General features: G+C 36.7%; 1 protein-coding gene and 1 long non-coding RNA gene across 5 annotated transcripts in view; one reads left to right on the top strand and one right to left on the bottom strand.

Annotated features, from left to right (window-relative positions):
• Positions 1-13580, bottom strand: part of LOC122217782 — a 93001-nt gene that overhangs the window by 17584 nt on the left and 61837 nt on the right. For both annotated transcript variants that reach the window (XR_006201675.1, XR_006201676.1), the window contains one exon: positions 124-275. This is a non-coding gene — a long non-coding RNA (uncharacterized LOC122217782). The remainder of the gene's footprint in view (positions 1-123; positions 276-13580) is intronic.
• Positions 1-13580, top strand: part of MND1 (meiotic nuclear divisions 1) — a 65675-nt gene that overhangs the window by 44804 nt on the left and 7291 nt on the right. For all 3 annotated transcript variants that reach the window (XM_042935269.1, XM_042935270.1, XM_042935268.1), the window contains exons 6-7: positions 1030-1144; positions 12123-12167. In XM_042935269.1, the coding sequence (XP_042791203.1) occupies positions 1030-1144; positions 12123-12167 (160 nt within the window). The remainder of the gene's footprint in view (positions 1-1029; positions 1145-12122; positions 12168-13580) is intronic.

Genomic DNA, 13580 nt, shown 5'->3' with positions numbered 1-13580 from the left:
CTCTTCTGAGTTGTACTAATACAGTATACACTGTAATCATTTTTGGCTATTTATATTTAAATTTAAAACATATGCAGTTAAATTCAGTTTTTCAGTAACAATAGCCATATATCATGTACTCACTAGGTACACGTGGCTAAGGTTTCCTGCATTGGAGAGCACAGATCTAGAACATTTCTGTCATTGTAGAGTTCTGTTGGGTTGTGCTGCGTCAGACCATGATGCCCTGTATATGCATTCCCTGTACAAATGCTAGCAAAGGAGCTTTCTTCACTCTGGAACGAAAGAGAACAGTTAAAGGCAAAAGTCAAAAAATACAGGTACCAAAATATAAACTAGCAAGGGACCTTAAATAAGTCCCATCAGACAGCTTGAACTCTACTTGGTTTTGCTTCAGGCTTATCCTATCAGTCTGTGCCATAACCTTTCACACATATGAATTGAAAACTGTGACACTGTGACTTCTACCTGTTAGTGAGAACTCTGGCGGGAAATTTCCAAGTGGTGTTTATCAGATCCTGTTGTATTAAAAGTTTATTCCGGTTTACCTTTAAAGGAAAGTGATAGGAGACCACAAGCAGTAATTCTGTTATTTCTGACCTCTTTAAATATTTTTCAAGGTTGATCATCCTTAAAGGTTGAAAAATTGTCTACCACACTTGTAATGATTATGTTGCTCTAAAATATTATTTCTATATATAGATCGAAGAGGCACTTTTTCCTAACATATGATGACCTAGTCATCTTTAAATTCATACATAATCAGTGACCTCTCATCTGTTTATGAGTGGTCCATTCTATATATTAATTCCCATCCAGTTAATCAAAATATATGATAGATGTTTGAGATTTCAGAGAAAAATGAGAATTGAGTTTGTCCTTATACTGTGAATACAGGTATGTGTATATATAATGTCCAAAGCCTAGTGCACATTAGTTATGAGAAATAAAATGTTTATAATATGTATAGCCTTATAACCTATGGCATTTTACTTGTCTTAATTGTACATAAAACTATTTTGAATGCAGGAAGAGCGAACTATGCTAGCAAAAGAGCTTTCTTCACTTCGAGACCAAAGGGAACAGCTAAAGGCAGAAGTAGAAAAATACAGAGAATGTGACCCACAAGTTGTGGAAGAAATACGTAAGTTTATATCATATCTTGAAGTTTTTTAACTTCACTCATGAAAGAGATTTTATACTTCCAGTTGCCTGGTAGCCATTCTCCATGTATAATGAGAAAATCAAGCCATTAGAAGTATTAATATTGCATTAATATTTCCATTAAAGAGTCTTAACATTAAAGCATTGAACAGTGACAACTTTGAAATTGTAAGCATTTTAAGGGTAATGAAGGTAGATAGGGTAGAAGGATAAAGATATAAACTATAAGCTTAGGACACTGAGGAGTCAGAGAAGGAGTTAAGTTGGCCCCAAGCACAATGACTTGAGAATGAAATCCACCATTATCTTCTAGGAAAGATATTACCAAAAATAGGAGTTTGCAAGTTACAGAAAATCAGTCTGTGCATTGACTTGCCTTTTGAATACACCAATGATGTTTTCCTTTACTTTAAAACCAATCTCCAAAGCTTTATTTTGAATAGTTTTTATATATTTATGTAAAGATAGAAATTTCAGTATTTGAGGAAATGAAATGAAAGAGTATATTATAAGGGCACTGCATGTAATTGCCTAGGAAAATATGTATAAATTTCTTCACATTTTTCTGTCTTAGCCTGTCTTTTCATTTAGGGAACTTTACCAAGTGAAACTTCTAGACAAAACTAATAGTATGTGATTGAAGGCTTTGAGAGAAATTGAAAATATTTGGTACTTTAAAACTAGGTTGAGGGACACCTGGGTGGCTCAGTCTGTTGAGCATCTGACTCTTGATTTCGACTCAGGTCATGATTCCAGGGTCATGGGATCGAGCCCTGTGTTGGGCTCTATGCTAAGCATGGAGCTTGCTTAAGATTCTTTGTCTCACTTTCTCCCTCTCCCCATCTCCCCCTCCCTCCCCTTCTTCTGTTCCTCTCCCCTACTCATACTCCCACTTTCTAAATAAATAATAAATAAATAAATAAAATTAGCTTGAGAGTAATTTGATTACAATTAAGCTCTCCTTGATGGTATTCCTTACAACTAAAAAATATTTAAGCAGTTCAGTTAGTGTAATCTAAAGTTAAATTTAATTTTAGAGACAGATCCCTACTTTGCACAACTCCAGGAGGCATTAATCACATGTAGTCCACAGCCTAGATGGTGATATGTATTGGCCCTGGTTCAGCCGATTCCCCAGGATGTTTTTCCCAGAGAAGTGGAGGTAGAAGAACCCACCTGCCCCCTCCAGCCAGTCATTTTCTGTAAATCAGGCATTTAGAGAGACTTATTAGCTCTTTAATGTTGCCCACAGATGAATTTCATTTATCATCATCCTGCAAAATAAAGTGTAACCAAATCTACAAAATTAATGACTTTTATCAGTTTCAAAGTTTTAACTAATATCAAATGACCCTGCTTGAACATGAGCACCTCAAAGCGGTGCTGTAGGTTACTATGAGGAAGTTAGGCCTGGTCATGATTTGTCTTTATTTATTTATTTTTTAATTTTTTTTTTTTTTTAACGTTTATTTATTTTTGAGACAGAGAGAGACAGAGCATGAATGGGGGAGGGGCAGAGAGAGAGGGAGACACAGAATCGGAAGCAGGCTCCAGGCTCTGAGCCATCAGCCCAGAGCCCGACGCGGGGCTCGAACTCACGGACCACGAGATCGTGACCTGAGCTGAAGTCGGACGCTTAACCAACTGAGCCACCCAGGCGCCCCTCATGATTCGTCTTTAAAAGGAATTATATACTGCTTGTTAGGATGTCCAGTGTGTGTCTTGAGCAGCTTCTCATGAAAGAGAGCTTTGAGAACGGTTTTCTCACCCAGATTGAATGCCTCCAGGTGGTTTAGTTTTAGGATCAACATGTCTGTACCCTGTAGTAGGTCATCATGGGAATTCTGTTTTCACAGTTATCAAATCTGATCCTTCATTTATTACTCTTTCTTGGCTCTGCCTTCCTTCCTGATTTCAGTTTTGTGTAAATCTGGGACTTTTCCCTGAAAGTGCCAATTATTTTTGCTTACCCATTTCATTCTCTCCTCTGTCAGTGACCTACAACTCATAGCCATGCCCAGTCAAGGCTTCTGCTTTTCTACCTCATGGTCCCCGTTATATTGCCGTTGCTCTTTCCCTGGGCACGTGACCTGCCTGACATCACTTCTACTTATGACCTGTTTTTACAGTCCTTTTCCTAATTTTAATTACTTCTGTCTACTCCAGAATGACTGAAACTTATTTAGTCTTACAAAACTATACTGATGGTGATCCTGTGCCAGTGGATCATCATGCAGTTCAGGAAATCCACAAGGATAGAGAATTGTGCCAGATCGATTCATGAATGGGGAAAACTTTTAATTCAGGCATGTAATTTCAGCTGTTGCCATTCCTTGTACCTCTGGATCAAGCAGCAATTTTGGCAATTGCCTCCCCTCTTAGAAGGGTGATGAAATTTGATGGAAGAAGTTTCAAGGTATATAAAGGATGATGAATTTTCTGGAAAGTAGAATAGCATGGTTGAGGAGGAAGTTGTAACTAGTTTATGCTGGTTGCCTGAATTCTGTTCTCCATCTTAACCCTTCTGTTTGGTGATTTATTTCTCAACCTAAGGGAAAACATGCCAGTGTGAATGAGTATTAGGCAGGCTATGAGGTCTAAGTGAATGAGAAGAAAATGTTTTCTGGTTTACAGTGAGTTAAGAGACGTTTCCGTTCTTCATCAACATCAGACCTAGATTATCTTTTCATATTTAATTATGTAGTCACCTAAGATGGATCCATATTTGGATGCTGTAGAATTTTGTAATGGTGAATTCATTACATGTGTATTAATTTTTGACATTTTTACATTGTACATTTCTGATCTTCATAGGGTTATGAGAGGATAAGGGTCCTTCCTGGCTTTGTATTATTTTTATTTTACCCCATTAAAAATATCTATCTTTATAAAATGCATTAATTATAGAAAATTACAACATATTTAATAGATAGCAGTTATGTAGGATAATCACATTATTCCATAAATCTATTTTAGATGTAAAGGTAAGATATCTTTTTAATATTTTTTAAGGTAAGATATTTTTTTCTATGGAAAGCTACCACACTATAATCAGAAGGGGGAAAAAAAACTATCAAAGCAAGAATTTTAGATTAACTTAAGTTCATACTTTTATAGAGAAATGCCCAATTCCTCTGCTTTTAAAATTCAGAACAGCTAACAAATAAAATTTTACTCAGATGTGGCACTTCCACTAGTAGGCAAGATAGAGTAGTAACAGACTGAATTTATCCTCCCACTTAAAAAACAACACAAACAAAATACATCAAATAAGTTTTTAAGATACTTGATATCAGACAATAAAGGACAATGCTTCTTAGAGAAAGGAAACAAATTAGGTCTTAAAATTGTGTCAGCTTATTTTATTGAGTTTCTGGGCTGTGGCACAAGGAAGGAGAACCTAGGCAGAGCCCTGTAGATGGAACTGAGAATCAAGGAGACCATTGTGGCTAGAGTTCACAGGACAGCCTACTAGAGAGGAGAAATTACACAGAAAGAGAACCCTGGGAATCTACAGAGGGTTCCCCTCAAGTATTTGGTGCATGCATATGAGGAAACTACCCAAAGCTGGGGAAAGAACAGTTTCAAAGAATTAGAAGGAACAGTGTCTAGCACTCACACAGGACCAAGAGTAGTGCCTATTCTCACCAAGCAGATTAGAAAAATTCATAAGTCATAGGGCACTGGGTAGAGCACTCAAGACCATCTTGCCTCACTAGCAAGGACTAATTAGCCCTAGACTGAGCTTTGTCCTCCACGCATCTGACAAATCATAACAACAAATCTTGAAAACATTAGACTATATTGCAAAGTCACTTAAATGCATCCCAGAACAAAGCTGAAGAATATTCATAGGAATACAAACCTGCTCAGCACCCAACAAAATAAAATTAGTGTCTAGTGTGTAATGAAAGATTACCAGGCATGCAAAGAAGTGGGAAAACGTGACCCTTAATGAAAAGAATAATCCTTCAATCAAAACTGACCCAGAGCTGATGCAGATAGCAGAATTAGAAGACCATAACATTAAAAGCTATCACAAATGTATTGTATATGTTCCAAAAGTTAGGTAGAAATACGGCAGATATAGGGGCACCTGGGTGGCTCAGTTGGTTGGGCATCTAACTTTGGCTCAGGTCATGACCTCAAGGTTCGTGGGTTCCGGCCCCACATCAGGCTCTGTGCTGACAGCTCAGAGCCTGGAGCCTGCTTTGGATTCTGTGTCTTCCTCTCTCTTTGCGCTTTACACGTTCATGCTCTGTCTCTCTCTCAAAAATAAACATTAGAAAAAAAAACAAAAAACATGGAAGATATAAAAACTCATGTCAGAGTCCTGGAGTTGAACACCATAATATTTGAAATGAGAAACTGGATTGGATTCATAGCAGATGAAACTTTTCAAAAGAAAGGATTTGTGTATTTGTTTGTTTTTTTTTAACATATAATTTATTGTCAAATAGGATTTGTGTACTTGAAGGCTAGCTGTAGAGAGTATCCAAAATGAAACTCAGGAAAAATAAATGTTTTTAATGCAAATAGCATCCCTAAAATGTAGGACAACTTCAAGTGACCTAATATATGTGTAATCGAAGTCCCAAAAGGAGTGTATGCTGGGGGCATAGGGTGGTGTGTGTATGTGTATGTGTCCAGCCCTGAAAAATACCTGAAGAAATAAATATCAGAAGAAGTAAAGGCTATTTTTTCTCAAATTTGATGTAAATTATAAACCCATAGATTCAAGAAATTTAAACATTTAAGTAGTAAATGGCAGTAATTCCTTATTACTAAATCTAGATAATTTTTTTAGATTTTAATCTCTATTCCCCCAGATGAGATTATTTCCTTTCCCCAGAAAGCTTACTGCTTTTAAAACGTGCTTTTTGCTAATGAAAGGTTTCATAGGATATTGACTATCATGTTATTGCATAAAAGATTATACTGGATTAAAGGATTATGAGTTTCACAAGTTGAGTTTAATAAGATTTGGTTCTTAATAGTGTGGCTACAGAACCCATATTACAACCATCAGGGTAATCTCAGTCATAGTTTATTTTGAAAGTTTTTCTGCTGATAATAACTAATTTTTATGTTCATAGAGACCTGGCAGTGTATTATCTTTTACTTATTTCTCAGTAATTCTTGCAGGAACAATTAAATTTCATCATGTTAGCTGATTATTGGTATCTACATTAATTATTAGTAAGTTTAGTTACAGATATCTAAGAAGTGAGAAGTGAAAGTAATAATGTATGAAACATGAAATTTAATTTTAGCTACTCTGACCATTACTGAAGTGAGAACAGATAAAATAAGTTGTAGTAAACATTGAATTCCTACAAAAATACTTAAAAGTAGATCTTAGAAGTACTTAAGAAATATTTTTGGAAATGCCAGGATGACAGTGAAAATGATGGAGTAAGGACCTCTGAAAATTTATCCTTCCAGGAAAGCTGGCAAAAATTGTCACAACTTTTCCAGAATTCTGGAAAAGAACCAAAGATTTGCCTATTCAAGAAAAATGGCTGAATATCAGCAAGAATAATAAGTTTTATGGTATTTTAACTTGCTCTATTCTTATCCCCTTCTCTATAGCTCAGCAATAATCTTGAAAACTAAGAGCCCTGCGTTCCTGGTATCAGAGGGATTAAGTTGGAGCTGGAGCTCTTTAAGACCTTCATTTTCCCAAGTTGTCACTATTTGACATCTTTGATGGTTCTCTGAAAGCACCAGTAGGAAGAATTATCTTTATTTGATCTGGCTTGTAGTATGCCCAGTACTAACAGCCACTTCTTGGGGAGCAGTTGTCTAAAACAATTATAGACAAGAGTTTTAACCCCATAGCTGTTTGAGCTGATGAATACCAGTTAAGGCAAACAGTAGACTAATCAAAGAGCTTACAAGGAGAGGTTGAAAGACATGTTATAGGTGCCTTGAAAAGCACCAGATTTTTGGAAATCTGGAAGGCCATATGCATAGGGCTGTGCACATTCCCAGGAAAGTCCCACCTCTAGCAGACCTTGGCACTCAGGGCAAATAGGAACTGAAAGCTAAGACAGGGTTGTAAATTGCCTAGCTGAATGTTGAAACCTGCCCCAACACACACAGAGAGCCACTCAGCAAAGACCTGGAGGTTTAGTCCAGGTGTTTAAGGAAATCTCTGTTCAATTATTAACTGCCTAGTAAGCGAACTAGACACTTCAGTGGCCTCACATAATAAAGAATACAGAGTTTACAGAATTTGTTCAGACAAATCGCTATACAAACAATAACAACAAGTACCAAAACAACAACCCTGGGAAGGGAGGAAGTATCTTATTTCTAGAGTGGCCACATTACGTTTTTTAAAATGTCCCAATTTTCAACAACAAAAAAATTGCAAGATCTACAAAGAAAGTATGGTTTATGCACAGAAACATACATGATGTTGGATTGTTAGACACAGACTTTTAGTCAGCTATTTTAAATATGTTAAAAGAGCTAAAGAAAAACATGCCTAGAGAACTAAATAAAGGTCTGAGAATGATATCTCACCAAATAGAGAATATCAGCAAAGAGGTAGAAATAAAAAGGAACCAAATGAAATGCTGGAGTTGAAAACTATAATAACTGAAACGAAAACTTCACTCGGGATTGATTAATAGCCAAATTGAACAGGCAAAAGAAAGAATCAGTGACTTGGAGATAGTTCAGTTGAGATCATTCAGTCTGAGGAACAGAAAGAAAAAAGAATGAAGAAACATCATTGGAGTCTCAAGAGGCCTGTGTCATGGCGTCACGAGTGCCAACATATATAATGGAAGTCCCAGAAGGAGAGGAGGAGAGAATGGGGCTCAAAGAATATTTTAAAAAGTAAAAGCTGAAAACTTCTCAAATTTGATGAAAAACATTAACCTATACATCAAAAAAACTTAACAAACTCCAATTTAGGGCAGCGTCCAAAAAAATGCACATAAAGACTCATCATACTCAAATTGTCAAATGGTAGAGAATCTTGAAAGCAACAAAGAGGAGGTGATTCATCATATACAAGGAACCTTCAATCAGATTAACAACTTGTTTCTTATTAGAAAGCATAGAGGCCAAAGACATTGTGATGACATATTCAAAATGATAAAGGGGGGAAATAACCATCAACCAAGAATTCTATATCCAGAAATATTTTCCTTCAAAAATGAAGGAAAAGTAAGGTACACAGGTAAACAACTGAGAGAGTTTATTGTTAGCAGACCTGCCCTAAAAAATATGGAAGTCTTTCTCATTGAATTGAAAGGACACTGCATAGTAACATGAAGAAACACTGGTAAAGTTTACTTCATAGGTAAATATAGAAAACAGTATATATCTATTTTTGTTTGTATCTCCTTATGGTTCTATTTTATTTAAAAAACAGCTGCATACACAAAAATGGTAATCCTCTTTTGTTGGGCAAAAAATATATAATGTAATTTGTGACAAAAACAGCATGATTGTCTTAATACACAAAAAAATATTTGACAAAATCCAGCACCCTTTCATGATACACTCAACAGACTAGGAATAGAAGTGAACTTCCTCAATTTAAAAAGGGCATCTACAACAAATCTACAGCTAACATTCTATTGAATAGTGACAGGCTGCATGCTTTCCCCAAGGATGACCTTTTTCACCCCTTCTTTCAACGTTGTACTGAAAATTCAAGACAGCCCAATTAGGCAAAAAAGAGAAATAAAAGCATCCATGTTGAATAGTGAGTGAGGTCAGCAGGCTATAGGATACAAAAAATCAATATACAAAAATCACATGTATCTTATATACTAACGAACTATCTGAAAATAAAATTTTAAAAGTTCATTTCCAATAGCACCCAAATGAATGAAATACTTAGGAATAGAATTAGTCAAGGAAGTACAGTATTTGTTCTGAAAAGTACAAAACATTGAATGAAACTAAAGACCTATATAAATAGACATTCTGTGTTTATAGTAAGACTTAACATTGTTAAGGTGGAAATACTCCTCAAATTGTTCTGTAGATTTAATGTAAAACCTATCAAAATACTAACCGCTTTTTTGTAGAAATTAGTAAGTTGATCATAAAATTCATATGAAAATATAGGAGACCCAGAATAGCCAAAAAAATCTTGAAAGAGAACAACAAAGTTGAAAGACTCAAATTTCCCAACTTCGAAACTTCTTACAAAGCTACAATAATCAAGAGAGTGTGGTGCTATTGTAAGAACAGACACGCAGGAACACTTGGCTGGCTCAGTCAGTAGAGCATGCGACTCTTGATCTTGGAGTTGTGAGATTGAGCCCCACGTTGGGTTTAGATTACTTGGTGGGGGGGGGGGGGGAGACATACTGGTTAATGAGAGGTTAATAGAATTGAGAGTCCAGAAGTTAACCCAACTGATGTTTAAATTTTTTTTTTTTTTACTGTTTATTTCTTTTTGAAACAGAGACAGCATGAGCAGGGGAGGGGCAGAGAGAGAGGGAGACAGAATCTGAAGCAAGCTCCAGGCTCTGAGCTGTCAGCACAGAGCCCCATGTGGCGCTCGAACTCACCAACTGCGAAATCATGATCTGAGGCGAAGTCGGACGCTTAACTGACTGAGCCACCCAGGTGCCCCTAAACCCAACTGATTTTTAACAAGGATGCCAAGACCATTCAGTCAGGAAAGAATAGTGTTTTCAACTAATGGTGCTAGGCACAACTGGTTATCTACATGTAAATGAATCCACCTGGACTCCCATCTCAGACCATATACAAAAACTAACAGATCAAAGACCTAAATGTAAGAAACTATAAAACTCTTAGTAGCAAACATAAGTGTGTATCTCTGTATTCTTGGATTAGGCAGCAGTTTCTTGGACAGGGCACCAAAGCTCAAACAACCAAATTAAAAATAGATCAATTTGACTTCATCAAAATTAACAACTTTTGTGTATCAAAATACCTTAACAAGAAAGCTAAAAGAGGGACTCCTGGATGGCTCATTTGGTTAAGCATCTGACTCTTGATTTTGGCTCAGGTCATGATTCCAGAGCTGTGGGATCCAGCCCCACCCCCAGCCCCAGGGCTCTGCACTGGGTATGGAGTCTGCTTAAGATTCTTTTTGCCCCTCTGTCTTTCCCCCAAATGTGCTTTCTCTCTCCCTCCCTCCCTCCCTCCCTCTCTCTCTCTCTCTCTCTCTCTCTCTCTCTAAAAAATGAAAATGAGGGGTGCCTGGGTGGCTCAGTCGGTTAAGCGGCCGACTTCGGCTCAGGTCATGATCTCGCGGTCCATGAGTTCAAGTCCCGCGTCAGGCTCTGTGCCGACAGCTCAGAACCTGGAGCCGGTTTCAGATTCTGTGTCTCCCTCTCTCTGACCCTCCCCCATTCATGCTCTGTCTCTCTCTGTCTCAAAAATAAATAAACATTAAAAAAAAAAATTAAAAAAAATGAAAATGAAAATTTAAAAAAAGGTGAAAAGAAAATCTACAGAAATATTTACAAATCTTGTATCTGACAAGTGTCCAATATCCAAAATGTATATATGCATTTTTTTTTAAAAATTACAACTGAACAATTAAAAAAAAATTAGAAATGGGCAAAGGATTCATTTTTTCAAGGAAAATATACAGATGGTCAATAAACATTTAAAAAGGTTCTCAATATCATTCGTTATTAGGGAAATGCAAATCAAAACCAAAATGAGATACTACTTCACCATGCTTTGGATGGCTATAATAAAAAAAATGGACACTGGGTGTTATATGTAAGTAATGAATCACTAAATTCTACTCCTGAAACTAATATTACACTATTTATGTTAACTAACTAAAAATCTAAATAAAAACTTGAAACATAAAAAAAAAACTGGAAAATAATGATGGTTTTACAACCCTGTGAATATTTTAAAACCTACTGGATTGTACGCTTTAATATGGTGAGTTCTGTAGTATAAAAATTATTTTTCAATAAATAAATGTCATAATAAATAATATGCTCAGTTGATCATGGAATTGTTACGTGCTGTGTAGATTAACTTGAAAGACATAGATACAGATACATTTAATAGCAAGATGTATAAATATAAATTAAATATTTCCTCCTCTGCGGCTACTGTATGACTTAAATTTTTTAAAGGTCAGGTTTATTGTGATCTAATATATATAATCTAAAATTCTTGTTAAACTCAAATTATTTTATCCTCTTGATGCTGTAAACTGAGAAATACATCTCACTTAAACTTATGTTATCTTTAAAGGAACAAGTAGAGGGGCGCCTGGGTGGTTCAGTCGGTTAAGCGTCCGACTTCAGCTCAGGTCACGATCTCACGGTCCGTGGGTTCGAGCCCCGCGTCGGGCTCTGGGCTGATGGCTCAGAGCCTGGAGCCTGCTTCTGATTCTGTGTCTCCCTCTCTCTCTGCCCCTCCCCTGTTCATGCTCTGTCTCTCTCTGTCTCAAAAATAAATAAACGTTAAAGGAACAAGTAGAATAATAATGGACATTTATGAAAAGGAAATTGTTTACATTCATGACTCAGTGATTCAAACTAATTGTTTACAGTCATGGCTATTCATGACTAATATAATTGCAGCTATCTAAAATTTCTTTGGGGAGTTGAGCAGATTTGTGGGATATGATATGTCACAATTTGAGCTTTTTTTTTTTTTTTCCAACGTGTTTTTTTTTTTTTTTGGACAGAGAGAGACAGAGCATGAACGGGGGAGGGGCAGAGAGAGAGGGAGACACAGAATCGGAAACAGGCTCCAGGCTCCGAGCCATCAGCCCAGAGCCTGACGTGGGGCTCGAACTCACGACCGTGAGATCGTGACCTGGCTGAAGTCGGACGCTTAACCGACTGCGCCACCCAGGCGCCCCTGTCACAATTTGAGCTTTTTACATAGAGTTTTATTTGTATAAACTTTTACTCATGTAAAAAATGAATCTGTAAGTAGATGAAGATGATGATTCACATATATATACTTTTTTTCAGGTCAAGCAAATCAAGTAGCCAAAGAAGCCGCTAATAGATGGACTGGTATGTATTATGGCACCGATAAGCTATAGTTAAACTTTCTCCACACTTACTATGATGACATGCAGAAGCAATTGTGCCTAGTTCTGTTCAAGAAGAGACATTTTCAGAACTGTATGTATTGTTTTTATATATTCAATCATTTTGTTTTCTTAAGGTTATTTTTTTTAAATCTTATCATGAATCATTTTCAAACGTACAACATATTTTTGTAAAACCAATGATTGCTTGGAGTTTAACTTTTGTGTAATTTTTCCTAGATAAGCCATTTGGGCTAATCACTTAACCTTCCTTATATTAATGCAAGATACTTTAAGAGTTTCATGGAATCTGAAAGATTTGTCTTCTTGCTAATGATAATAATAGCTAACATTTGTTGAGGGCTGACTATAAGCCAGGCATTGTAAAGAGTATCTGTGGTGCATTCTCATTTTCTCTCTGCAACAATCTTGTGAGGTAAATAGGATTATCATTCCTAATTTTAGAGATGGAACTGAAGCCCACAGTGACACAGATGCTAGGCAATGGAACAGGAATTAGAATACAGCTTTTCTGATCCAGAATCCGAGCTCTTAACCCACTACATGATACTATCTTCTCTGTATACCTGCTTTCATATAAATGCCTCATTAACCCATTTGCCAAAGGATGTATCCTCTGGTCTACACTAGAGACGTTCTAAGAAATGGGAATTAATAAGGCATTTTCTCTATGTCTTAAAGTTTAGAAGAAAGTTCATAAATAATGATTGTTGTCATTTATATACAGGTATGATTAGTATTGTTAAAACCTGTCTACAAATTAACACTGAAGTTTTTCCAGTATTATAATGTAATGGTAATTGAATTTTACCATCCTGTTATAAGAGTTTATAATGCCTTCACATGTACTACTCATGCTTATTCTGTTTCTGTGGGAGAGTATGGGTAAGATTGTATTGATGCAGAGATCCAGAAAATTTAAAGTGACTGCTTTGAGTCAAAGGTGATTAGTCACTGGGTGTACAAAGGTTTGCATGAGGTTTCCTGACTCCATGTCCAGGCCTCTGTATGTCACAAAATGTTTCAGAATCACTCTTCCTGGGGTGCCTGGGTAGCTCAGTCGGTTAAGCGTCCGACTTTGGCTTGAGTCATAATCTACCTGTTCGCGAGTTGGAGCCCTGCATCAGGCCCTGTGCTGACAGCTCAGAGCCTGGAGCCTGCTTTGGATTCTGTGTCTCCTTCTCTCTCTCTCGGTCCCTCTCCTGTGTGCGTGCGTGCATGCTCTCTCCCTCTCTCTCTCTCCAAAATAAATAAACATAAAATTTCTTAATAATAATAATAAAAAAAAGAATCACTCTTGCTAGGGGTGTCTGGGTGACTTAGTCGGTTAAGCATCTGCCTTCAGCTCAGGTCATGATCTCACGGTTCGTGGGTT

The sequence above is a fragment of the Panthera leo genome, chromosome B1 (genome assembly GCF_018350215.1).
Source record: "Panthera leo isolate Ple1 chromosome B1, P.leo_Ple1_pat1.1, whole genome shotgun sequence".
NCBI lineage: Eukaryota > Metazoa > Chordata > Mammalia > Carnivora > Felidae > Panthera > Panthera leo.
This window is presented reverse-complemented; position numbering and strand designations above follow the sequence as displayed.